Here is a 27046-nt window from a genome sequence, read left to right as displayed (position 1 = left end):
ACTCCAGATAAAAATCAGACACAGCAGGAAAATAGCAGCAGCAAAACCATAAGCTTCCCATACATACGCTTCTCTTCCCCCCCCTTTCTCCCACCTATGCATTCTTTCAGATCTGTCCTGCTCTTCAGCAGCGTTACTGCTATCCACGCGGGGACTGTTATCCCAGGTTAAAAATACCCCCAAGACGTATCAGCAAAGCACTCAGTAAGGCCGTGACACAGCCTGGTGCAATGGGAAATGGCTCTCTGCTGCGGCAACTTTAACACAAACCTTTTTCTTCTAAGGGTTCCGCTGCCATCTGGCCCCCAGGCTGCAGAACAAGTCTCAGACGCGAGCTGCATTCAGCCACACACAACTCCAGTTGTACGTTGGGTGGAAGCCAAAAGCCCTGCATTTCATTCCCGCAAAGCGGCCCACACAGGAATGTTTCCCACAGCACGTACCTGTCCACTGCGGCGGGCAGCGGCAGTTGTAGGTGTTCACACCGTCCACGCATATACCCCCGTTCTGGCAGTTGTGATTTGGGCAGTCGTCGACGTTGTGCCCACAGATGCTTCCCTCGAAACCTGGACAAAGCAGAAACAGCACATTGAAATGGGCTTCCAGCCCCTTTGGAAGAGAATTCACCCTTCACGCGGCTTCCCCATTTCTTTTTCTCTGAAACACTTGACCTGTTAACCCAATCCTAACGAACCTCAACGTAGCACGCCGACCGCAGACGTCGTTGAATGCCTTTGCTGATCGCACACAGGTCGGATTACACAGTTACTACCACGTGTAGATGGCCAAATACATTTTCACCACCAAAAAGACAAGGGTATTTTTCCCTTTAAGTGACTAACGAGCACTGTCATTCAAAGCAAACACAGTGAAGACCAAGAGATTTCGTTTACTATGAGGTAAATTCATCACTGCTCACCAAGCCGCCACCCACGACAAGTTTTTTCCCACGGCAAAAAAAAGTGCCTGGAAATGACGAACACCTCGGCGCAGTCCATATGCCTTGGCTACATGAAAGAAAAACCTTCGATGCTTTGAAAATGAGCTTCCAAATGCCCGATTTGCCTCCCTTCGGCGTTAGACAAGTCAGTCAACAAATCAGCCACCACCCAAGCGAATAAGCCCTGACTGAAGAGCAGCACAAACCCGACACCCCCAACGAAAATCAAGGCTCCTACCGAAGGTGGGTAGCCACACTGGCAAAACACCCTGGCTAAAACGTCCTGTCAAATACAGAGAAGTGAGGCCATCAGGGAAGGGAGTTGTCAATAATCCGTCTCTCCTTCAATCTCCCCTGCTGATTTGCTTCATGCTTCATTATTACACAAACCTGCCGTTTCTGCTGGACGAGAGCGCTATTTATCAACGCACAAGTGGATGCATGGTAACGCGGATGAAGTAAGTGATTCCAGAACACATGCGTTAATTTAAAACATCAGCTCTGCTTCTTCACAGCTTTGGAATGTAATGCTAACATGACACAGCCCTCTCATCCAAAATTACGCTCTAACCCCCTCCACTTCTGATGCCCTGTTCCAGACGCTTCCATAACATCTGCGTCAAGTCACACAGACCCTGTAAGCAACATCTGGTCCAACGCAGATCGTGCTGTGTGGCAGATGAGACAGGACTGTAAAGCTCTGAAGCAGCTTCTCCAGACTGACTCTGCTCTCAAGAGACTGGAGATAAATAATCCACACACATTCCCGCCTGTTGAACTTCTCCAATACTACAGGTAGGAGAAGTGGAGTGCCCTTGCTACGCTGTACAAGCGCATTAGCATCCGTTAGCAAGGAAAAACAGACTCAACATTAAGAAAACAAAAGTCCTGCATCGTTACCCTCTCCCTTCAAAGCCCATCCCACCTTCACCCCAAGATCCTGCAAATTTCATGGCAGTAGGGAAGGTTAAAATGAACTATACCCTGGGTACTATATCCTAACGATCCCAGCAGCACCTTCCTGGTGAAAGGTGCTGAGGAACAACTACTAAAACACAACAACTATCAGATGGCTGTATTTCCAGCTGTATAAAGCTGGCCAAAGGCTCAGCTGTAAAACACAGGGGTGTCCCATCAACTTGCTTTTCAGCTTGAGGAGCATCGTCCCACTGACCACAGACTTGCACTCACACCAGCAACGTGACCAGCACGGCCACGAACCCAGAACCACAAACTTGAAAGGTTCAAGTTCCTACCCTTTCAGCTCAGACAGCATGAAGACCTGCTCTAATCTCTAACAAATTCCTGACAGCAGGCATTTAATTAAAACTATCTCCCTGTACTGCCCGCAAATTTAAAGCGGCGCAGTGATTTTGAGTAACTAAAGCATGGAAGTCACCCCAATACCAAAACCTCACCGAGCCGTTGTACGTTTTCATGTTTTAACCAGCTATGTTACCGTCTCAGAGCCGGTCCTCAAGCATCTCATGCAAATGCAGAAAACCATGAATCCCACACTAAAAGCTGGAAGATACCACTAGTGACAGTAAGCTAGAAATAACAAAAAAGAGCTTACAAAAATAAAAAAAGCAATGCAGTGAAGGGTTGAAGAGAACTGACACACAGCCGAGTGTGCTCAGGCAAGACACATCTCCAAGGGAAAGGGACTCGGGGAAGGGTTGAAATGGTGAATACACTATTTTGAGTGTAACACTGAAGAAAACGCAAGTTTCCTTTTCGGTAACTTCCCAGCTCCCAAATTCCCTTTAAATTTGTCTTACTCTGAAGAACAACTTTGGCTTAGTGTCAGAACAACTAAAAGCTGTAAAGACATGATTTGTGTGTCCTCTTCACGTCGAACTCACACCGCAATATTGCGACCTGCTCAATTTGTAAACAAAGCTGTTCTGGTGAAGTTCAGCCATCATTTGTAAAACTGGTCCTTTAGTCACGGTTGATTGGGGCAAAGCACCTACATTTGAGCATGGCAAGCACAAAGTTACTCTGAGACACGTGGTATTCTTAAGCTGGGTCTCAAGATCTGATTTTGCAGTTATATAACCTGACTTTTTTCCAGAAAGCCAAGGAATTTGCTGTTTGGATATATTTGGACACCTGACACTGTTTCCTGTTCCCCCCTGTGCTGGGACTCACATGTTGTCCTTTGCTTTCTGCCTCCAAGAGAACAGTTTGCAATACATATCCTGACTTTTGCTCCGTATCTCCAAGCACAGCAAACTAAGGAATGAGAACCTCAAGGGGAAAAGCGTTCCCACTGCTAACAGCGTGTTGCTCCTCCTCTAGTACACAGAGGGATACAGGGAGATAACTTCACTCCTACATCATCCGAAATCTCCAGCCCATTCCAGAGCGCTAAATCCGATTCCTTCCAAATCTTAATCCTTAGCCTTCCTTCAAGCTGTAAGTGACACCTCGGATTTCCAGCAGGGGCAATTACGTATGGAGGCAGGAAGCGACACCTGAACGAAAATGCCAAGTTATGGCCAGATTTAGGGCCCGCTGAGAAAAAATTAGGGGTTGACACGGAGCGCTAAAGCTGCATCACTAACACAGCCGTAAGGCTCTGCATCCCGGTGCCCAACAGTAGTTGCCTGCACACAGCTCCGACGGTTCAGCTGCTTGACGTAAGCGTGCGACGGGCTACTCCACGCGAGAGAGCCGTCTCACCCGGAACAGAGCGGCACGCACACCGCCCGGCACCCCAAACCTGCCGCCGCGCACAGCCTTGCCCCCCAGGAGCCAGCTCACCTCTCGACCCCAGCAAGAGGGGTCTTCCACACCGCGGAAACGCAGTGTCTCGTCAGACCCCATCCATGATGCTCACCGCGCGGGGCAGCCTGACACTCCGCTAGGAACCAGCGTGAGGTTACTTCCTCTTCCCAGGAAGTGTTCCAGCTCTCATAAACAGCCTGCTCCAGCCTGACAGATCATTTCCTGAACAAGCCCTTGGAATTCCCTGGGGTCCTTATCTTAGCTAATGGGTAATTATTTTGATGGATAACAATGAATAATCACTTTCCCAGCTAAGAACTTCCTCTATTGACTTGTTTAACATTCCATTAAAGGTTAGTTGCCAAATGAACTCCTTTTTTGTCAGATATTTATAACGAAAAGCTCCTTCTTAAAGGAGTTGCTAATGCTTCATTCAGGTTAAGCCTCATTCACAGCAGCTTTTTTGGTTTTTTACTACCTGTTAGGATTAACCCAACATGCTTACTTGTTATCTTTTTATCTAAATCAAAGCCCAGAAGAATGATTATTACGCTGGATGGACAGAAAAAAGTAACCTTTCGTATAGATGTCACACTGGCGGTATACATAACCCTTCACTTAGACTTGCCGCCAAACGCTGACCTCTTGTAACACATGACTTCATGAATTACCTAATGCAAGATGTGTTTGTGTAAATCCACAAGCGAAATGGGAACCTGGGAATTTAAAATAGCAGCTTGACTATAGTGTATGTAAACAGTACTTTCACTACTGGAGGAAAAGCTGCTGGGATGCGTTACTCCAAGTTGCAGGCTTTTTCCACGTTTCAAGCTCTCGTTCTCATGTATCTATGCATACAAAAAAATGAAATTCACTAAAAAGCAAAGAAGAAATCATCTACAGGAAACAAGAACCTATTTCGGGGCCAGTTGAGGAGTAACCTGATTATGCTTAAATTGCTGCCTGGGCACAGTTTCTTCAGAGCAGTTCCACAGGTCACAAGAAGCAAAATGATACCGAAAACCGTTCCAGCAGTTGCCTCCTGCCTCTACGGCCGTAATGCTGAGCGATGGTTACATCTTAAGGCAGTCCAGAAGGAAGGGCAAGAGCAATTCCATTTATAGTCACAGTCCGCTCAGCTCTGCCCCAGTTCAGAGAGAGCCTGAAGAGGAATTTCTAGCCCGTATTCTTGGCACTCTCTTCCAGCTGAGCAGGCCTTGTCACATCTTCCCTAGGCGTGACAGACCACCATTTCTCTTCTCTGTTGACCTTTCCTTCCCAGACAGAACCTTTTCCAACACTTCAGAAATTTCATACTGCCTGCTTGACTGTAAGGAAGAAGAAATGGCTGTGTGCCTTGCCTTTATCTGAGTTTAATGTAAGCATTTTGGCCTCTCCAACGTCTTTTTTTGCTGTTTTTCAAATGACTAGTTTTTCAAAAAGTCAAGCTAGCAAAACAACATGGCCAACTTAAACAAATACAGGAAATACAGAAGTGAAGGCTCTCAAAGCCGCATCAACTCCCCCCCGCTACACACATTGTCTGGGATGTCCAAAAAAACAGCTAAACAGCTAATAATCTCAGATGTGTGTGAGCAGTGTGGGTGTGTAACTGTTACTATGGTAATCTCATTTTCATTTCCTGACCAGAGTTTAGCCAGCCCACACACTCGTCTAAGAGAAAATGTGCTCCTACCCAGTCTCGTGTCCCTGTAAGTCGCAAAAGCAAACTCTCTTATCAGCTTCAGAGGATCAGATCCCTCAAACTTCAGCCTCCTCGCTTCTTCCTCCCATCCCACTGCTTCTCCACGAGACCTTAAACTGGCCGAACGGATCTGAATTCTCTTAAATTCTGAATTTCTCATCAAGCCTCTTAATCCAGAGATATTTAGCTGGCAGTTTCATTTTGAAAAGACGCAAAGCAAAAATTCCTGAGAGCAACCGTTACTTCAGACACAGCATTTTCAAAGACAGCCTACGTGCAAGCACAGTTTCTTCAAGCATAGTTAGAACCAGTTGCTCTCACAAAAATAAAGATGATACATCCTTCTATTTTAAGATGGACGTTCCTAAATTCTTCAAAGTCACATGCTTGCTCAGAAACCCCAGAAAGCTGTTGTGCAGGCACTAGCTAAGGTTGGTCATGTACTTTTAAGGTCATTTGAGCAAACGCTTCAAGACAAAAGGTCTTGAGAGAGAGTATTTTTCACACATTAAGTTCTAAAAGCTCTTTCCGCGCATACCTGTGACTGCAAATGATCCTCATGAGAATGCAGTCACGCAACATTCACCCTAAACAGTACATGACAGCTACATCTTTCACACCAGTAACAGAGAAATGCTTAAGGGAAAGGTTTACTTTTCTAGATTACCACACACCAAGTGTTCAAGTGCCAAACTGCAACGCACTTAAGTAGGAAGTCTAGTCAAAAGCGTTTCCAAACAATCCGTTTCCCATGGACTGAATTACTCCGTAAAGAAATACATCAGCCTAAAAATACCCTCATATGCGACGATGACTAGCGCTGCCCTGTGGTCAGGATGACAAGCGGATGGGGAGGAGCTGACCAGGATGACACCAACCAGGGTCCCAACCAGGTGGCATCTGGTCGCTTGTAGAGACTTGGGTGAGTGGAGCCCACCTGGGCACCCAGAACCAACACAGGGTCCTGAGTAAGGACGTCAGTCCTTCAGTGGATGAACCCAGGGCAGCTAACATCAGGAAACAAGCAAGCAAGATTTAATCTGAGGTACTGCAGGATAAAAAGGGTGTGGGGTGTTAGAAACGACATAAGATTTGGAGGAGAAAATGGGAAGGAATGGAAACACGTATGTTTTAAGAGTAAAGACTGTGAGTGAGAAAGACAAATGTTCACCGTCATTCAAGCACTGAAGTTAGTTAATGGTGGCCTTTAACGACACAAAACCATGTATTTCTAGGGGTTTATGTTCACGGAATTTCAGACTCCAAAAGGGCGTCAGGAGATACCATCCTAATCTCCTTGAATCTACGTCACAGTTCTTACCTAATTGATACTCTGCCGCTAACTGGGTTCCAAAGAAATCTGTCCTTTCTGGCCTTCTTCCCTTTTCTCCCCTTCCATAGCATGAAATCCCAACACTCAGAAATTAACGTCTTCACAGAGCTTCCTGCCTTGCTGAGCTGCTTCCCTTCACCCTTACGTTACGTAAGTGTCACACACAAACTCCGAGAGGCGTTTGCAGAAGAACACCGACAGGAACGCAGCGACAAGCCTACAAACCCAAGAACTCTGAGGATGCAGCATTTACCTGGCAGACAGTTGCACTCGAAGGTGAAGTCGCTTGTTTGATGACAAGTTCCTCCGTTCATACAGGGTGATGGGGAACACGGCACGTACACGCTTTCACAGCGATGCCCCGTGTAGCCTGGCTTGCACTGGCATCGGTATGAGCCTGGCAAGTTGACACAGGTCCCGCCGTGTTGGCAAAGGCCTGGTGTGGCACATTCGTTCACGTCTATCTCACACTTCTGGCCAGTGTAGCCAGACAGACAGATGCAGGAGAACTTATTTCCAGATACAGTACACGTACTTCCGTTGGCACAAGGTTGAGATGTACAGGCATCAATCCACTGGCAATCCTTCCCTGTAGGATCAGGAGAGAGCACTCTATTAATAAAGTTATTTCTACGTAACATAGTATTTTCTTCGTGCTCCTTCAAAATGATTGGTGAACTAAATCTTAAATTATTGCAGGAAAGTTTATATCTGCATTTTACAGTATTATATTTGAAACAAAAAACCCCAATTTGCTGGTTACAGTACAAGGTCATTTTATTTACAGCGTAGCAGCAAGATACGGAATGCTGTGAGTTATAAAAATAACCAGTGACCTGAAATCATACTACGCACTGACAGTCCCTCTTCCTCTGTGTCACCTTCATGAATGAAAGGAGTGACCTTCCCGGCTTCCCCTCAGGCACCCAATTACAGTTTTCCCATAGAAGGATTTTGCTGGCCAAATTTACTTCATTTTTTTTCTAGAAGGTAGACTGTGAATTCAGAGCATAACAGCTACTCCAGAGTCGTTTCTGCAGTCACTTTTCCCACGTGGACAACACCACAAGATCTAAGGGTCTTTCTGCTTACCTGTAAAGGGTAGGGAGTTTGGTTCCCTACCCCCTTCGCTTTTCTTGGTCACGAAGCCAACGAGACAGCTTCTCATTTCCTGTGCTGGAGCTAGTAAATTTGAGTGTGACTGCCCCAGAACATTTGAGGATGAAGGAATTCACAAAGGATGGAGCCTGGAGGTACAAATGCAGAACCCACCTGTGTAACCTGGAGGACAGACGCACTCGTATGCTTCCTGGCTGTGCGGATGACATGTTCCTCCGTTCAGGCAGGGCTGGGACACGTAGCAGAGGTGCGATTCAGAGTACTGACAATCCTCTCCCCTGAAGCCTGGGGCACATTTGCAGGTAGCCTTCCCTATCAGGGACGTAGTTTCACAGGTTCCCCCGTTCTTGCAGGTATTGCTTTCGCAGGGGTTTCTGTACTGACAGTAGTCTCCGAGAAAGCCTTCTCGACACCTGCGACAGAGAAGAAATCGTTTGTGACTCATCCAACTCAAGCCGTGCTGTGCTGGGAAGATACCAAGAAGGAGGTCCCATGGCCACCAAAAGTTGTGGAATTTGCCATAATTAAAGGTAACACTAACAGGCCTGAACGCTAACGTCATAGATGTACCAGGGCCTTCCTCTGGGATTGTCCCAGATGAGACCACTGAAAACTTAAGTTCAAATTGTGAAATCGCTTGTTACAAAATAAAGAAATAAATACTGCTCACAGAGCTACAGCAAATGCAGGAACTTATTTCTTGCACTTCCCTTCAGAACTTCAGTAAAAGCTTAAGCGTTAAAGAAGGGCCAAGTTACAATTAATTCCTTGCACCTACTCCCATTCCAATAGGCACCCAATTTTTAGAAGGAAGTCAAGCAGTTTCAGTAATAGGTATTAACACCAGTATTATCCATCTTCCAAAATATTTATAAACCTTGTACAAATGCGGTGTCTGCAGGCCTGAAGACGTGTAGCAGATCTTTCTGCCCGACCCGTCCCGTGAGACAGGAGTACACTGCTATCCCCGTGCTGATAAGTGCATCTGGGACTGGGACCCGCCGAAGCCTGCGCTCAGCTCGCAACACAAGCACTGAAGTCAGGTCTCCCACGCCCCTGGCTAGCACCCGGACGGCAAGGTCATTGTTCCTCTGTGTCCCACAGAAAAACGAGTACACACACGCTATCTCCAACTAGGGTCATATTTTATACAAAGATCTGCGACTGCAGAATAATTGCCGTTATTTCTCTCTAACCTAAACTTATGTCAATACAGTCTGACTACGCTTGTCAGCGATAATCCATCTTTTAGCTGGCCTTTGTACCATGAATTTTCCATTTAACTTCCAGCGACACGGGACCCAGGCAGGCAAGCCTGCAAACCCCACCTGCATGTGTGTCCCCCCTCCCCGAGTTCCACTTGCTTTTCAGGTAGCAGAACATTCCAAGAGTATATGCTGGCTAAAAATAACACTTGACACAGAGGAGAGGACTGTCCAGTTGCGGGTTTTTCTGTAGTGCCCGGCTGCGTGCTTTAACCAGTAACCCAAGATACACATAGCCTGAGAGAACATGGATTTCACTGCAAAAGACAGGAGAGTGTCTTTTCCTGATGCACTTAAGAGTATGATGGACTGAAAAAAAAAAAAAACCAAAACACACACCGTACCCTACACGTAACTGGATAGGCCTTAAAATTCAGTTTAAAAAAAAAAAAAAAAATCAAAGAATGGTCATGAAGCTGTGTTTTAAACAGAACACTACAGGGATCTGCCGTTGTTCCCATGCTACTCAACACTTCTGTCAATGAGTAACAACAGGAAATATCGATGCTGGTCAAGGACACACATAAGATGCACAAGTTCTGTGGATGCCCCATCCCTGGAAGTATTCAAGGCCAGGCTGGATGAGGCTTGGAGCAACCTGGTCTAGTGGAAGGTGTCCCTGCCCATGGCAGGGGGTGGGAGTGGATGGGCTTTAAGGTCCCTTCCAACCCAAACCATTCCAGGATTCTATGAAGTTCTGGACAGAGAGCAGCAACACGAAGCGCACTTTAGCCACATCCAGACACAAAACTTGTACAGCAACCTCCTTAGAACAGAAGGCTGATCTGGGAAAGACAGACTTGCTCTGGGGGTTCCCAGCAGCCAGCTGCACGCGAGTTCCCAGCGTGACGGTCTGGCCAGCAACACTCCAGTTGTACAAACTGCAAACATCAGGTAGGAACAAATGAGATTATGCTACACCTGATACTTGCGTGGCACAACCATTCCATCAGTTTTGGTGTCTGCTCCTTAAGAAGAAAAGGCTGAAATGAACTCAAAGAAGCCAACAGTAATGATTCATAGAAAACCTGACACGATGAAAAGCTCAGGTGGCTCAGTCCGTTTATCAAAGAGAAAAGGGAAGGAGACAGTTAATCAAAAGCTCCAAGTACCCACAAAAAACCCTCAGATTTAACAATAATTCCCAATCTGGAAGGTACAGGGGTAACAGAACTGATCAGTTAAAAGTTCAAGCCAGATGAATTCAAATGCGAAACAGCAATATCTCTATGTTCAGACACAGACACAGCCTCTCAGCAGCGGAGAGAAAACAACTGGAACGAGGCGTTTAAGGTTGCAGTGGAATTTCTCCATCACTCATGCTTGTTTAAAAGAACACCCGGCTGTTTGAGTTTAGAGAGTGTGCACGCTAGTTCAAACACAGCTATTCAGAGAGGTTATTAGCCGAGTTACGCAAGGGGTCATTACTAGATGACCACAACTGTTTTTTCTCATGTTAAAATTTATTAACTAGCTTTAACCATACGTCTAAAGCAGGAAAGTCATATAACAGATGTGCATAATCGTCATTTACCATTCCCCACGCCCAAATTAGACTCCTTTCACCATACCTTAATGCTTTCAACTTTGTACCCGAGAGCAGACATGAAAGAAGAGGTTTTGCAGGGCAAGGCAGGATTAATAAAGTTACAGAAAGCAAATCCTGAGACGAAACCATTTACAGAATACCCTCTGCCTGTTGTTCCGTCCTCGGTGTCCCAGCCGAAAGCCGCTGCCACATCACATAAGAGGCAATCTCCAGGTATCCTGGGCCACAGCAGTTCCATAGGCTCCTTTTAACATTCCAAATACCTCCTCGACGTGGGTTAGAAATCAGTCCAAACGCCAGCAGGCTACAGCACGGCTTTGCAGCAGCTCATCACACAGAAATCTGGCACCCAGCACAGACGGCTGTGCCAGAAGCTGGAGGACCGCTCGACTCCCACGGCATTCAAGCCTGCACACCGTGCACCGGCTAGCCCTGCTCGGAGACAGTCTGGGTAACTACAGCTAAATCATGTTTCTGGCCATCGACACGCAGCTGACGAACGTGTCAAGTCAAACTGAACTTCAGTTCCAGAAGACTTACAAGGTTTTGTTGGAGGGATTCCTTCTGGTTTCCCCACCACCAGCGGCGGGGGTCCGGGCAGCCCAGCCGCCGTCAGCATCAGCAGTACACCCAGCTCCTCGGACCGACGGCGGCAGGCACGCGCCACGCTCTTGTAGCGCTCCATCGTGAGAGAGCAACAACCCCAAAGCACACAGAACCCCACCTAGGGCATCCCCTCAGGCCAACACGACACCCTCCAACACCACCTACCGCTCCAACAAATACAAAATAAACCAAAACACACCTAGAAGGTAAGTCCTGAAGTGTTTTTTCATTGAAAGGCTGTAGAACAAACTAGAAAGTCTAGAGGAACACCTCATGTTGTCCACAAGCAAACAAGCCACCCAAATATGTCTTCTCTCCCTCCCCTCAACACTCGGGGATACCGGACGGTGCATTTAACCGTCACCCCGAGGTAACAGGGAGCCTAAACACCGATTACGAGTATTTATCGCCGGTGTGATTTTAAAAAAAAGCCGAGACCTGTGCTCTAGGACAACACTCCCGACCATCTCACCCACAAACGGCCCCACGTTTCCTACACAAACGTCGTGGTACAAAGCTGAAGAGCGCTCCGAGACCAGGCTTGTTCCCGTATCTGCCCGGGCTAATCAGAAAACCTGAGGGGGCACTCCAGCAGGGAACAGCACAAGCTCTTTTAACTCCAGCTCTTGGTATCTGGAAGGACAAAGCCTTACGGAATATGCCAGAGGGAACGCGCCCGCCCATGGGAGGTAGGTCAGGTATACGCGGCCCTGGTGCCCACCATTTTGTTCTCCTCCTGGAGAAGCGCTTGGTCACACACTTATGCAACTTTGCCCTCCAGCAATTCAGTGCAATCCTTTTTTGAATGTTAAAGAACAAAAACCCTACAGTCCAGACTTTCAACCATGTCTCCTTTCATCAACATTTCTAGGCACAAATACTAGTAATTTAGTTCTAAATGTTGGTGTAGACAAAACTGCAAATATTTGCCCCTGATTCATGTTGGGCACCACATTGTTCCTCTAAAAATAGAAACAAACACTGAAAAAACGAGGTCTAAGTCCAAACTGCTTTAAAGGATATGATTATCCTCAACAGCAACTCCAGCTTCCCACCACCCCTGCTCTGCTCCCATCCCAACGTATTCTTTCAAGTTCTCTATAGGAGAGAAAATGGAGGGGGGGTGGGGGGAGAAAGCCACTTGTCTACAGAGCAGCTTAAAATTGCAGCAGCTTGTGTCAGCTCCAAATGACATGCTCAGAACAGGAAACCGAATCTTTTCCAAATAAAAGCCACTGTTTCTCCTCAGTTTTCCATCTAACACTCAGAAACAGAAACAGGAAGATGAAGTTTGTTCTGGCGCTTTCTGGAAGCACATGAGGGTCTCTCAACTTACTTCAACAAGGAATTTAATCTTTTAAGAACAAATTTCACATACGACTTAATTCAAATCATGATTTCTGAAAGCTGGAGAGTTTGAAATGGGAAAATGTCCTGTGGGCTGCATCAGCTATGCAGCTGCTTCTAATTAAAGCCTCTCCTTTACTCTCTCTGGGCTACTTTCCAGCACAAATAGTTTAGTCAGAGCTCAGCCCTTCTTTTTTTTTTTTTTCTTCTTTCCCTCCTCCTTTTCAGCTCCAGCCTGCATTTGCCTTAGTTCAGGGTCTCATGGAGCTAAACGAGATGTAAAAAACAAAATGAAGGTATTTATCTGAATCTGAAGTGTCCACAGAGCCGCAGTCACTCTAACAACCTAACACTATGAAGGAGAAGACTCACAAAAGCTGCATTTTTGGCTCTTCTGCCACAAAACTACATCGAAGGTAGCTCCCAATACTTGGTTCTCTTTTGCTTTCAAGAGACTTCTGGAAAATACGTCTGGTCTGTTGGAAAAACCTCCTCATCTGCCGTACTATATTTGCTTGGGCACATTCGTAGGACAGGCTCTCCAAATGCACCTTCTCGACTGTTTTAACCAGTCTTCCAGATGTTTGATTTTCATGGGAGTTTCCTATTGAGGCGCAGTGATATCATCTGGAGATGCACAGAAGGAAGCAGATGGTTTTAATTTAAAACGCGAAGGGAAGAATTTCCTAGTAGTCTTGTTTCTCCCCCCTCCTCTACCCAACACTCCCTTCACTTTGATTGGGAGATGCTTCGACGGAGAGGGAGAAAAAAAAAACCACACAGCCTGACGACTAACGTGAGAAGGGTCTCAGCTATTTTGCTACAGATTTTAACCAGACTCCCCTCCGGCTCCCGGGTTCCGACTCCCACACCTACACCTCCCCTCAGGAGGGAGAACAGGATTCTCTGGTTAGCTTTCCAAACGCTCCTTCCCATGTCTCAAGGCTCCCGTGTATGCGTCATACTTTGAATGCAAACGATGGGATGGGATGGCCCCTGCGTCGGGCGTTCCAAGCAGCACACAGCTATTGTTTCCAGCGCGCAGAAAGCGCTGCCACGGCGTACCACCCCGCAGCGTGCCGAGGAGCAACAGCAACCCACGTCTGAGGGCTTCCTTCAGCATTTTCCGACCAGCTTTTGGTCCGCACAGGTAAATCACCACCGGAAGTTTTGACCGAGCGACTCAACTCGACACTCCGTTCCCAGATTTGAAGCTAAATGTGTGTGTACTCTCCCATTTTCCTCTGCCCTGGTCCCCAGGGTCTCCTTTAACTTCTGAAAGGAGACAGGAGGAAATGGGAAAGAGCAGCCCATTCTCATAAAGGGATACATTTTCAACTTTCGCATTTAGCCTCTTCTGGAAAACTCTCAGACCTCATCCTGCTCCAAGGTCTCCTGTGGGTATTCTCCATTCACTGGCCTAGGAGCGATGAGTCTCTCGAGATAGATCCTGAGACAATATCTGCTGCGGTCTCAGAGCTTGCCTTCGGCCCCAGAAGTCCTCTTAAATCCCAGTTAAAATTCATTCACGAACATCCAGCTGGAAAGAAAGGTAGGTCAAAAACCTGGCAAGGGGGTTGGGGTTAGTGGGGGTGAGAATTGGGACGGAAGCCCGTTAGTGCCACATTGTTGCCACTCTGAGATCCCACTGTTGCCACCCTGCAGATGAAGAGGTGAAATGTGCATCTCTCGGTGTGAAAGCGTGCACAAACTCACGGCATGGGCTGAGAAAAGCACCGTTGGCCAAAGAGGCGCAAAGCTGCACACATCCCATCAGCTGTGGGCACGAAAGGATGTGCTGAAGGAGTCTGTCCCTTTGGAATCAGCAGTCCCTGCTTTTGACTAAGCACAGCAAACATTTTCCCCCCCCCCCCCCCGCCCCGACTCTGGTTTTTTTTTTATCTTCTACCAACAGGACACAACAAAAGACACTGGAGTTAGAGCAGTACTTCAGCTCAGAGGTACCAGCATCCCTCTGGGCAGGCAAACTGCAACAGTCCTAAGGTCAAAAAAACCCAATCCTAAAAACCTACAAAGCACGAGAAGTAGCAAGGCCCAGTTTCCACCCTAAACCTTGGAGTACCCCAACCCCAACTCCCTTCCTTCTCACTTCCGCTTCTCTCCCTGGCACAGCCTTGTGTCGGCTCCCTGCACAGGGGAGGGAAGCTGCCAGACATGGGGACACCAGTTCAGATACCCTCCCCTCGGGGCCCTGCCCCGCTCCAAGCACAGCGGGACTGCCCCATCCTGCACCCTGCGCAGAGCTGGCTCTGGCACTCAGAAAAGAGCGGGCAGCGTTGACAACAATCTCTGCTTGTCCTTGAAACAGCTCCCTGTCACCACACCTCCGCCCGCCCGCAACTGGGGAGATACTGCCAGTTAGCAGCACTATCACCCCAGACTCTCCCTCCTCCTCCTCTCCCAGACATCCAGCAGCAGGGAGATGGGGAAGAGTTTTCCCATGATGCTCGCAATTAGCATTAAGCGCCAAGGAACCGTTACCCTGCTTCTCTGCCGGGTACGAGTATGCACGAAGGCTCCTTCGTGCTTAACACCTCAGCGTGCAAAAGGCTTCCTGGAGATGTTCTGGGGGGCAGGGGAGGAAGAACCACAGAGAAAACCCACACACGGTGCAATGCAAAGCCAAACACCAAACTGAAAACGCCTTTTGTGGAAAGCAGGATCCAGAAAGCTTGGAATAACAGGTCCACTTCATAATGCTGCGGCACATACGGCCGTATTCCCGGGAATAAGGTCCGCGTCCTCCCCGTGCTAGTCACTGCATGGGTGTAGAAAGATCTCTCCAGCAAAAATTCTGACCTTGGAAGACGCGAGCAGAGGAATGTGCAATTTTCTAAATATAAAATTAAGGTCAGAGAAGGTCAGCGATTCCATCAAACAGTGCCACAGAACGACAGCCATGGGCCAGCAGCGTCACCAGGGGAACGGGGCTACTTAAAGGGCGCCCGCGAGAGCGATCTGATAAAGCTCCAACTCCGATTTCCTTACAAGGGTCACAATCCCTGTTCCCATAACACAAGTCAGACGCACCAGAATAAAGGTTTCTTAGCAGAAAACTAGCTTTTTCTTTTAATGGAGTAGACGCCACAGGACCTTCTGATGAAAAAAGCTGTTTCAGCACCAAACTATCGCTGCTTTGCCCAATATCTAGACGAGATGTTGTGCTTATCAGCGCTTACGTCACTCATGTCCGATCCCTCACGTACGATTATCTGTGATGCAGGTTCTCTCTCAGTTGTTTGCTTGTTTCTTACAGACAGAAGGTTAACTAGATGGACCGACCACATGCTGGGACAGACTGGGAGGAGAGGAGGTTAGAAAGAGGAAGACAGGGCGTTGTGATAACTTATTGCCCGGCAGAGGAAGTACTGCAGAAAACTTGAAAAAAAAAAGAAGTGGAAGGGGTGGAGATTTAGCTAATCAGGGAGTGATCCTGCTGAGCTAGAAGCCAGGCCACTTGCTTTAGTAATAAGTTCAGTTTCCTAAACATAAGATTTCTACTCTTACAGCTATCAAAAATCCCGAAAGTCATTTAGGTTACTACACCAGGCAGAGAGTTCCCCTATTCAGAGTTCCTCATAGTGCAGGAAAGCAAAAAAAAAAAAAAAAAAATAGTTAAAACCAAAACAGGATGCTAAGAATCAGCCTGCTAAAGGTAGAACCTCCACAACTGAGGGTTGTCTGGGGTTGCGTTTGGGTTTTTTTTTTTTTTGCTAGTTTTTCCTCCCTTTCTGCTAAAAAAGAAAGGTTTTGAGGCAGAATGAGAAAACAGACACACAGTAATCTCTGTATACAGGCCTTTCCAATTACTCTGGCACCTGCAAAGGGACCAAGCTGTTACTTGAAGGAAGGTTTGGCTCAAGACCTGCAAGAAGACTCTCCACAAAAAGGAAGAAAGCAACATTAGAATTATAAATAACTCTGTGCACAAAGAAAAAAAAAAAGCTGCCACTGTGGTAAGGGAAACACGTCAAGATCTGGCCTGCGCTACAAATACTACATGGAAGTTAATTAGATGAACCAACAACACGTTTATTTTTGACAGTCTAAGACCTGGTTAAGAGGAAGATGCAAGCTGGAGAAAACATCCTTAGGAAGGGACGAGCGGCACCGACATCGATACCAGTGTTGTTTATCGCCTGTTGTGACCCACACGCTTGGCTCCAGACTAACACGCTTAAGTACACGCCAGCAAGACCTGCTAACGTCACACAATTTCTTCTTCTGGTCTTAAAATACAGGCGAAAAGCAGGAAAAGCTCCAGCTCTCTTTTCAGAAGGGCAGCTCGTTTCTGTTGGCAGCAACGTAAAACCACGGAAAGGAAACGGCCAGGGAGCAGTGAAAGATTTGGAAAAACCAAGAGGGATTGACAAGTTACATATTTGCTTTTCTATGGCCCTCCTGCACATCAGGTATTGATTTGAAACCGAGAAGAACCCCAAATAAGATTATCATTTCCCCTTTGGGTGCCGCAGGTGCAATTTAGGTACATTAAACTTTACGTACCACGTTAACAGAAATAACTAAAGGTTGTGGCTAGGGAAGATGGATGTGTAGAAAAGGGCAAAGAGGGGAGCTGTGGGTTAGCCACGCTAAATCTAAAAGACAAAATTCACTAGTATTTAAATAATTTTGGCATTAAGAGGGATTTGGCATGCTGGAAACAGCACAACTTGCACTGATGAAGTAAACAAGGTTTAGAAAACAAACCATTTACTGCAGAGGTAGTAAATTAACCTATTAAGTATTTATCTTTCTGCAAAATATCATGTCATTAAAAAGAAAACCTAAATACTGCAGTTTGAAAGGTGAAATTCATTTAAACAGATGGAATATCATTCTCCAGACACCACACACTCCATCAAAGCTCCCGCTGATCGGCTTTCCATGCAGCAGCAAGGCGAAGGCATCACTGGAGACGGGCACCAACATTTACCAAAGACAGTTACATGATAAAGACAAATGTGGGGGTGTTTGGGGTTTGTTTTTTTTTGCAACTCCCACATATTACTTGCTCTCCAGCCCGCAGAAGGGAATCGGTATGCTTCAGAGTGCAAAGCAGTACTGAAAAACCTCAAAAATATTCAAACCAGGGCTGAAGCTCTATGAAATAAGGCAAACTATAGGATGGAGAGCAAGTTCCAACTTAACCTGTGGGTCTGGAAGCCACATATTGAGTTTACCTCTATGATGGCTTCCTAACCTCATGCGAGGAAATCAAACTGACATGATCTAAACTGAAAAATCTTAAGAAGAATTCCAGATTTCTCCCGTCACAGAAAGCTCGAGCATAAGAACGAAGGCATTACCAAGAAATGCCAACTGTGCCAAAACCGTTACGCTTGGTAAGAAAATCTTAATGATTCACATTTCCTTTCCGGCTGGGACCCGAAATGAAAGAAGACTGGTAATTAAATTGATTCGAAATGAAACCAACTTACTTGCAGTATCCTGTACCGTTTTGATACGGGATGCACCTTCCCTCATTAACGCAGGGCTTGGAATCATCCATACACTGCAAAGCTGAAAGAACAGAAAATGACAGTCAAATCAGTAGCCATACATGTCAAGTCAAAGCTTCATTAGCGTAATTTGGGGAATGAAAATCTTAACAGCAGAAGATTTTATGCACCTGGAACAAAAACAAAGACACTATCACGCAGTTTAATTTAATCTCTGGTAGCATCAGAAGAGCCAGACTGAAAGAAGAATCAAATACAGATTTGTTCATCAGGCAGCTAAATGTTTCCAGAATTTCCTTTAGGTAGATTTTCAAAGCAAAGCATGCAATAATTTCAGCGAGCTCCATTCATGTCAGCACTTGCGTATTTTGGGTTAAGTGTCACCGATTACTACTTTCTGACCAAAATTCTGGACTGAAATTCTCAGAAATAAGAGGCAGCTACCCCTGAGCCTTCTTGCACCGTACTTTTGTCTCCAATTCCTTCCTTCTCTTCTATCTCCAGGGACACTTGGCACTGGAAGAGGAGCATCTCTCACTCCTCAGCTCCCCTGCTGTATGTTTCTAGCAATCCAGAAGTTGCTGCAACATCATTAGAGTTGCGGCACTCCCGTTTCAGTCGGAATTGTGTTTGGGAGCGAAAGCCCTGGCAATGTTCAGACTTTCAGAGAAGAGTTTGCTCTTTCTAAGGCGGAGATGATCTGTAGCTCAAACGTGACATTCTCAGTGTTATGTTTTTAAAAAGGCATTAGGCGTGATTCAGCTTAGGGCAGTTTTTATCCGAGTCTACTGGATAAAAGCCCCTCGCGAGGCTTGTTGTGATGGAAGCGACACATCAGCTCTGGTGCATGCTCGGCTCTTCCCAGGGACCCGAAGCAGCACGTCGTGGCTATTTCTCAAGCGACCAGAAGGACGAGGACTACGGAAACCTTGCAAGAGCAAAGGGCACTCTAGAACCACAACAATTTGGCCAGCTCCCCTAGACCACAGCCTGCCACTGAACAGCACCAAACTAGTGGATAAAGCTCCCGGAACCAGAAGATCTGGGTCTTACCCTAAACTTATCCACAAAGCGAGAAGTCACAAGCTCTTCCCAGTTCTGTCTCCTGGCCTCCAACAAACACACACATCCCATACCTTTACGTTCCCTATTTCAACCACCTCACTGCACTTGGGAAGCCAAACTTAAAGGCACCAAGGGGCATCAACACCCACCCGAACTGCCTGCTTGTGTACCAGCCTCTGTATCTGCTGGAGGGCAGATTGCCTTTTTTTGGAGGATACTTTTCCTTTCTTCGAGAAGCATTAAATTTTCAATACAAATTCAGCTAGGGGAAATCTGGCAAAACTGGTCCAAACCACCCCCAAAGCTTATACGCTGGCGACTATGGAACAGAGGTCCGAAACCGAAGAGTTAATGCATCAGTCCCGCTAAGCTTTCCCGGCAACCAGCCCAAATTTAGTCCAGCAACTGGACACCTTGGAACAGACTCCGGTTACTGCTATCCAGGGCTGGAAGTGTTATTTCTCAATAACCCTGGAGTAGGTAAACAGGGCACAGGCACTACGAGGTACTAGAGGAGCGTTCCGTGGTTGCAATCCCTATAGAGAATGCAGCTAAATTACAGCCCGTTACCCAGGAAAATCATCGGTATTTCCCACAGGACGAGGATGCCTGCTTCTGTTAACTTGATTCCCCAAAAAGGGGCACTGGGACGGGGCTGCTGCTGCAGAGCTCTCAGGAAATGAACCAAATTCCACCCTGAGCCCCTTCCAGATAACCCCCGAGGTCAGGGTTACTAAGCGACAGAAATATTAACGCGGGTTTCGCATGGCATTCCCTCTCCCACGGCGGCGAAAACCGCTTACGCCGATTTGCACCTGTCCGACAATTTTTATCCCATTTAACGGCAACATCCGCGAGGCTTCGACTCCAGAATTCATCTGCTTCTGTCTAACACCGAGCGCAGCCTGTTTGCATAGCAGAGATTAGCTCCGGTCAGCACAGCGCCGTGTCCAGGAGGAGCTGCACAAGGACCTGGAAAGATCCGGATTTCTCCAACCGCCTGCGTTACTCTGGGGAAACGGAGGGAGGTTAGAACGAGCCTCACCGTGTCTCAGAGAACCCGGAGGGGAAGCAGAGTGGGTATTCTCATCTCACTACCTTGAATTTTCATTCCTTTCACACCAAGCGAGCCAGCGAAGCAAATACTCTGAGGATTATTTCCTTTGTGCCCTTAGCTTTCAAACGCAGTTTTGTAATCTCTTCGAGTACCCGAGTCCCCGGTTGATTTTGTAACCCACGTAGTAAAAGCTTAACCAGCACTTGGCCAAAACCATCTCCCACCGCAACTGCACGGAGGGGAGCAGGTGGGTGATGGCTTTCGGGGTCAACGCTAAGGATCCGAACCGGCGATTCCCGTTTAGCTTGCTAGGCCAAACCCAGAGACAGCAGAGAGGCTTTAGCGAAGTAATGATTAATTTTCTCCCGGTCTTTGACAAATTATGCCTGCCTTGAACTGGTGTTTAGCAGGTCATTAAACTACTACGAGTCCTTAGAATCCTTTAACAGAGACACATACCCAACGGGGCAATGCAGGAGGCTAAATAAAGAAAGAGAGGGCAAGTTAGAAGTGGAAGAAGTGAAGAAAGTAAAAGCAGAAAGACTCTATTGTACCCTTTCAGCCTAAAACTAGAATAGGCTGAACCCAATTTCAGCTTAGGACTAAAATAGGCTGAACCCAACGACATTGAAATGCAACTAAAGCTGAAGCGAGCGTAAACGTAACCATATTCTATATTAAAACGAGCATTAAAAAGCAACATAACCGCTTCTCTTTAAAAAAAGAAATCACAAGGGAAATCGAAGACTACAGTTCTCACAGTAAAATTAGCATTTCTGTGCACAAAGCACTGTCTTCCTGTGTTTCACGACATCTTTTTCACAAGGCAGGCAAAGGCCCGGCCCTTCAACGCGATTTACTTGGAAAGCCGCTTTGCTGCCGCTCCGCCACGCTACGCTCAAGAGTTCAGGGTATCAGAAACTTTACCTTCTACCTCAGCAGGCGCAAAAAGTCCGTTTCGCTACGTCCGTTACGCTAACTGGGACGAGTTTGTCGTGTACAGCGTGAGCGAAGACAGCCTCGTCTCGAGAAGAGAAAGCCACTTCTCTAGAAGCCATACACAGATAGCATCAGCACGCTGTCGAGGCCTTGAGATGAAGAGGCTGCTCCTGACAGTTCGCCTCTTGTGTTTAAAAAAGCAACCAGCGACGGTGAATTATTTGTTGGTTTTCTGGACTTGCTCTAGCTTGCCAAAACCACCGAGGCCGGGTTAGCCCAGACCAAGCGCGAGCAGCGTCGTTTCAAGCCCTTCACGCCCCGGTGCGGTGAAGGGCTCGCGCCGGTACGCCGGCGGGTCCCGTGGGGAAACCCCACAGCTTTTTGATGTATCGAACCGCTTCGTGATTTTTATCAGTCCTTTCGGGCCTATTCCGGGGATACTGGGAAGGTTATGGAGAGACTGGCTTCTTACGAAGCGGGCAGACCACCGCTCGGTGGAAGAAGCGCCAGCTTTTAGCACGCGCTGGAGCCAGGTTTGAAAGGCTTCTGGGAGAGGGCTGTGAGCGCGCGCGAGATGAGCGTTATTCGCCACACCACCCGGCCTAGGGTCCGTACGGACCCTCGCACGTGCCTGCATTTAGACACAAATTCTAACCTGGCGCCTTTACTGGCCTATCAGGACTATTTTCCAAGGCCAGAGGGAAGAAACCCACCACCACCCCGGTGTCCGATGCTGTCAAACGAGCACGAGCAGAACGCGTTACTCACAAAAACGCCGCAGGAAGCGCTGTGACTCCCAACACCCCAATCCACCAAAGCTCACACTTCACTCGAGTACGGTTTCACCCAGGTTTAACCTTTTTGGCTAAAGAGACAGTTAAAGCACACCTAGGAGGAAAAGGAGAAGTCGTGTTTCCGCCTCACTGTTCTTCAGGATGCCAACCTGGAAGTTGTGATTTGGTTTCTATAGTTTGTCTGCCTACTATAAATTCAGATATTTTCTAAGCTAGAAAATGAAAAGAAACAGTGAAGGATTAAGGTCAGGAGCTGTAAGTGTCAGAGTTCATCTTTTTTTTTTAAAGAGCCGTAACCAGAGAAAGTCTCCAAGGGCTTCATTGTAAATACTAAAAGGAAAGCAATGCCAACACACTCACCCACAACTTCAGCAAAAGTCAAGCAAAAATAAAAATGCAAAGTACCATAAGAATTAATGCTGTGAGGAAGAGACGTTACAAAGCTGGTTTCCTGTAGCTTTGTGGTGGATTATCCTCCATCTAAGAAGGTGCAGGCTCCCACCAAAGACTTTTTCTGTCAGGGGAGAGCGATGTTCCGGCAGGGAACACAGCTGAGCTGGTGGGACAGCTTTGTCCTTGGGGGGCTACACGTGGGTCTCTCTCCTCTTTCTGCCCCTAAACTTTCCATCAAGGTCATAGGAAGTATCTTTTAAGAACCCAGACCCCTGTCGTGTTCGGTTGACACTCGTCCATAGGCTCACCAGCTCTTGGAGGAGAGGGTGGAAAAACAACCCAGTAGAGCCTGGAAAAAGAGTCAGAGGAAGAAAACTGAAGGACAAGATAGGTTTCGGTAACCTTTATTTAGTGGATTTTCTCTCTCAGCTGACACGTGCGAGAAACAGCCTCTGATTTCAGCTGCCTTACCCCCTACATATGAAGGGAAAGGAGGGAAAAGGTTCAATGCCCTCCAACAGCAGCATCATGGGATGCACCGGGAATCCTCACGCATGCCCAGGCTGCTCGTTCCAGGAGGATCAGCTCGGAAGAGGACAGCCATCAGCACGGTCAGAAACAGAGGCTACACTACAGGAGAACCCGAATTCCCACACACTCCTACGGCAGCACCTCGCACCCCACCAAGAGCTGCTGGAAAAGATGCTAAGGAATCAGAAGTGCTGCACAAATGGAGAGAATATTCAAAGATAACCAAATTTGGGGAAAACCCACAAAGGGGTGATAACTCATTACGCTATTTGCTAACCTCAATTGGTTACAGTCCCAGTGAGATGATGTACCAGGGAAGGACCAGCTGGTACGTAAATCCTAGCTGAAAATATGAAAATAGCTCTTCTCTTTTTCCTTAAGAACAGATCACCCCAAGGCAGCCACACTGAGGAGGGAAACGGGGAAGAGCTAGGAAAAATTCTTACTGTGGAAAAGCGATGATGCCTTATATTCAGCTCAGATTTAGAAAACGTTAACATTTGGGGGGCTTAAGCTGAGCAGTTTGCACATCACAAGACAAAGCTTGTCTATACGGCATAGAAATCATCTGTAAAGCCAAAATGCTTTCATCAGATTATGACATCTCCCCTGTTTGTACACACAAAAGCCTGAAATCGGTCGGGTAACGCAAGACTCCCCCACTGAGAAGCTGAGGGGAGCTCAGGGGAGCGTGAGGGCACGCAGCCAACCTCCTGTACCTTTTGGGGGAGAAAACCCCAATATCTGACCTGGTTTTCTTCACTAGCTTCTCTAGGCTTTGCAAGGTAAGTGTAAAAAAGAAATTTTAAAAAAGCCCAGAATTAATGGGATTTAGAAGCAGAACAAATTCTTGCTGGTTTGTTCTTTAGAAGTCCACCAGATTTTTTTTGCACTCAAGAGTGTAAAAGAGCAAATGTGACCAGATCAAGCCCTTGGACACACCAAATCGAATGTCCTGCCACCCTCTGTTTCACATCTCCCCTCCCAAAACCCAGGAACTGGCTAAAGCTACTCACTGGCCCTAAGAGCAGAGCTGGGAACTGCTGGGCAAATTCAGAGAGAGATGAAGTTTTTCCATCCCCAGGGTCTTCGGCCCAGGAACCTGCTGTGGGACTGGTATTTCTACCAGACGCAGCGACAGCGCGCGTGACGCTGCTCCTGGTGAGGAACTACAAGTGATGTACAGATCAAATTTAGGGTGAACTCGTAATTCAGTTTGAAAGCCTGCCAGCCACGATATTCTCCATTTCCTCATGCAGCTACTGTTCCCTGCCTTCCCCTATTTCCAGCACACCAAACAAAGCCAAAACGCCCCAAATCCAGAATGGCAACATAAAGCATGGTTAAGAAAAAAGTTTTCCACAAGAAAAACGTAGAGAAGGCAATTAAAGAGCTGAGGAGGTATTGGCGTTTCCATGGCAATCTGGCAGGCGGGAGCCACGCTCGCGTCTTCTCCCGAGTCTTCCGTCACCCTCCAGCCCTAAATCTTTATTAATTTGCACGTTAAGCGTGTTTCCCCGTGCAGGAACGCTCGTCCCACCACTCGTGCCGAGCAGCGCTCCCGCGGCCGTCCGGGCTGATGTCAGAGGAACGAGACGGAGACTCGCCGCGTGGAACAAACAGCGGACGCCCGTGCCATTTTGAGATACAAAGCTCTTTTTTCATCCTCACAGCGGTCTAAAAAAAGGACATGTGCCCTAGGAACAGACTATTTTCTAAACAGAACGGACGATTATTTCTGCAGCGCTCAGATGACCGCATTTAGGGCGATACAAGCACTGTTTCTTCTCGATGGGCACCGACAGCCCTCCTCGACTTCTGCTGGCAAGATGGTTTCAGGGTCCATCCGTAGGAACGAAGAATATAGCTACAAAAGGACTTTTTAAACACAGATGCTTAGGGAGGCTCTTTTTTTCCCCTAACATGGATGACATTTCCCTAACATGTCCCAAAGGAGGGGTGGGAATTAATAATCACTGTATCATACCCCGGCTTTGCGTTCGTTAGCCAAGAGCACAAACTGGAAGGCAACGACGTTACGTCTGGAGTCACAGACCGTGGTGGTTTGCTTTGCTGTTAAGCAAGATTCCCAGCTCCAGGAGAAACGGTGTGCCAGCATACCGCTGCTGCTTTCTCACCTACTCCTGGGTTCAAACCCCAGCACCCATCCCCTCTCACAGCACCGTTTTTGAAGCCGAACGGGACCAGAGCTTATTAAAGAGAAACACCCGCTTATTGCGACAGCAGCGAGGCACCTGGAATGAGGGAGGGAGGCAAATAGCTGTGGAAGCTGCCAAAACCCCAACCCGCCCATTGTAAGAGGGGAGAGTGCCAAACGCCAGCGGAGCCCTAAGTCCTTTTTTCCCAAGGATCCAAGTCCTGAGAACGTCAGCGAGAGGATCTTCACGTATTTCTAATCTGACTAAGCGATGCCCCGAAGGAAGTGATGCCAGATGCTCATCACGCTCCCTTTCGAAAGTCTCCATCAGCATCTTTGGTATGAACAAATTTGATAGCAACACCTTCAAAAGACCCAGTAAAACTTGCCCTTCCAAAGCAAACCCCTCTCAAGCAGAGCGGCATTATCAGCATTCTCTAAAGCCCTCAAAAGTTTCACTGTTTTGACACTAAAGCCCTCAAAACCTGCGGCCCCAGACCAAGCCGCACAGCGAGGCGTCAGAAACACGGGCCGACGGTCCAGAGCAACCTGGCGAAAGCGGGCTCCGCAGCACCCAAGCGTCAGTAAGGACGGCGGGAAATCACGGCCGGCTCTGCCAGCGAGGATTCCTGTTTCGGCCCCAGCAGAAGAGGAGCAAATCTCACGCAGCAATTATCCGGAGAGGATCCTCACCAAAGGCGCAGGTGTTGCTGCCCCACCCCAGCTTACTGCAACTTCCACGGCAAAAGCTCCGCGGCGGCTCGACTGGAAAAGCCAGTTGCTACACCACTGGTCTTGCGTGATGAGAGCAGACCAAACCGTAGCACTGGGTGCATCCAGGAGCCTCCTGTTTATTGACCAAGAGGGCTGACAGCAGGTACCTGCCCTCTCTTGCACAAGAGCATCAAGACAGTTGACTGTGCACCTGAAATACCCTTTCGGTGACTTCATCTTTCCCATTAATTCCCGCCACAGCTCCCACTCCCAAGAGCCAGATGCGGGTCAGTATCTCATGAGCACCAGGAGTCCTTTTCAGCCCAGATTTGTCATCTCTGACACCCGGCCTTTGTTGAACACGGGGAAGGGATTGCACCCACCCCGCCAAAAACCCGCGCGGCGTGGGAGGACCGGTGGGTACCGCTCCTCGCGCCTCGCCTGGGTACGGACCCCGCAGCTACTGCTCCCCTCGGCCCGTCGGAGAGGCAGCTTGTAGGACGAGCAACAGCTTGCCGGCATCAACGAGCAGTTTAACGCCGCGGACGTGACATTTAGTCTTTGCAAAAATAGTATTTTGCTGCCTTACTAGACTCGAAGCCATTTCCAGAACTAACAGTCCTACCGCGCGCCACACCTCTACCCCACCGAAAAAACACATTTCTGGGTTTATGAGACACCTACCCTTGAAAGACTCGACATTTTCCCAGCCTTTTCTGGGCAAAGCTGGCCAAAACACATTCTGGAAATAGTGCCTTTTTTTTTTTTTAAGACTCCAGCCATCTTCTTGCAACATAACAGTAAAACTAAGCAAGTCAGCTTTCAGAGGGGGGTCGCTAGGGGGAAAAAAGCATCTCTCCCGGGAGACAAATCACAGAATGGTCTGGGCTGGAAGGGACCTTAGAGATCATCTAGTTCCAACCCCCCTGCCATGGGAAGGGGCAGATAACGACCATCTCAAAGTTAAAAGAGATAGACTGATTAACCAGACTACTCCGTATCCAGGGCAGCGGGCAACACTCCGCAGACACCAGTTTCCACTCCTAAGGATACCCACGAACGGAATAGCCGAAATCACGGGTGTCTCGCTCAGTCACGCACTGAATTCCACCACCGCCTTCTCCAAGTCCCCTGAAAAGCAACCTGGCCCCTCAGGAGCAGAAAGGAGGAGGTAAGGAATCAACCACCGCCGGCCCTGGACGGCTTTAACGCCCTGCAAGGCTGCACTCCGGGAGCAGGGATGCCGCCTGGGAGAGGCAGGACACCCACCCCGAGATGCGCAGGCTGCGGACGGCGCTCCCCAGGGTGGCAGCGT

At 47.8% G+C, this 27046-nt stretch overlaps 1 protein-coding gene across 1 annotated transcript in view; it reads right to left on the bottom strand.

Annotated features, from left to right (window-relative positions):
* Positions 1-22932, bottom strand: part of NOTCH2 (notch 2) — a 77760-nt gene extending 54828 nt beyond the window's left edge. The window contains exons 1-5 of the mRNA XM_010150559.1: positions 22902-22932; positions 18060-18144; positions 7984-8243; positions 6965-7300; positions 444-566 (exon numbers count right to left, since the gene is read on the bottom strand). Of these exons, the coding sequence (XP_010148861.1) occupies positions 444-566; positions 6965-7300; positions 7984-8243; positions 18060-18144; positions 22902-22932 (835 nt within the window). The remainder of the gene's footprint in view (positions 1-443; positions 567-6964; positions 7301-7983; positions 8244-18059; positions 18145-22901) is intronic.
* Between the last annotated feature and the right edge of the window lie 4114 nt (positions 22933-27046).

The sequence above is a fragment of the Eurypyga helias genome, unplaced genomic scaffold, assembly GCF_000690775.1.
Source record: "Eurypyga helias isolate BGI_N326 unplaced genomic scaffold, ASM69077v1 scaffold10874, whole genome shotgun sequence".
Classification (NCBI taxonomy): Eukaryota; Metazoa; Chordata; class Aves; order Eurypygiformes; family Eurypygidae; genus Eurypyga; species Eurypyga helias.
The sequence above is the reverse complement of the archived record's forward strand: the minus strand, read 5'-3'. Positions and strand labels throughout refer to the sequence as shown.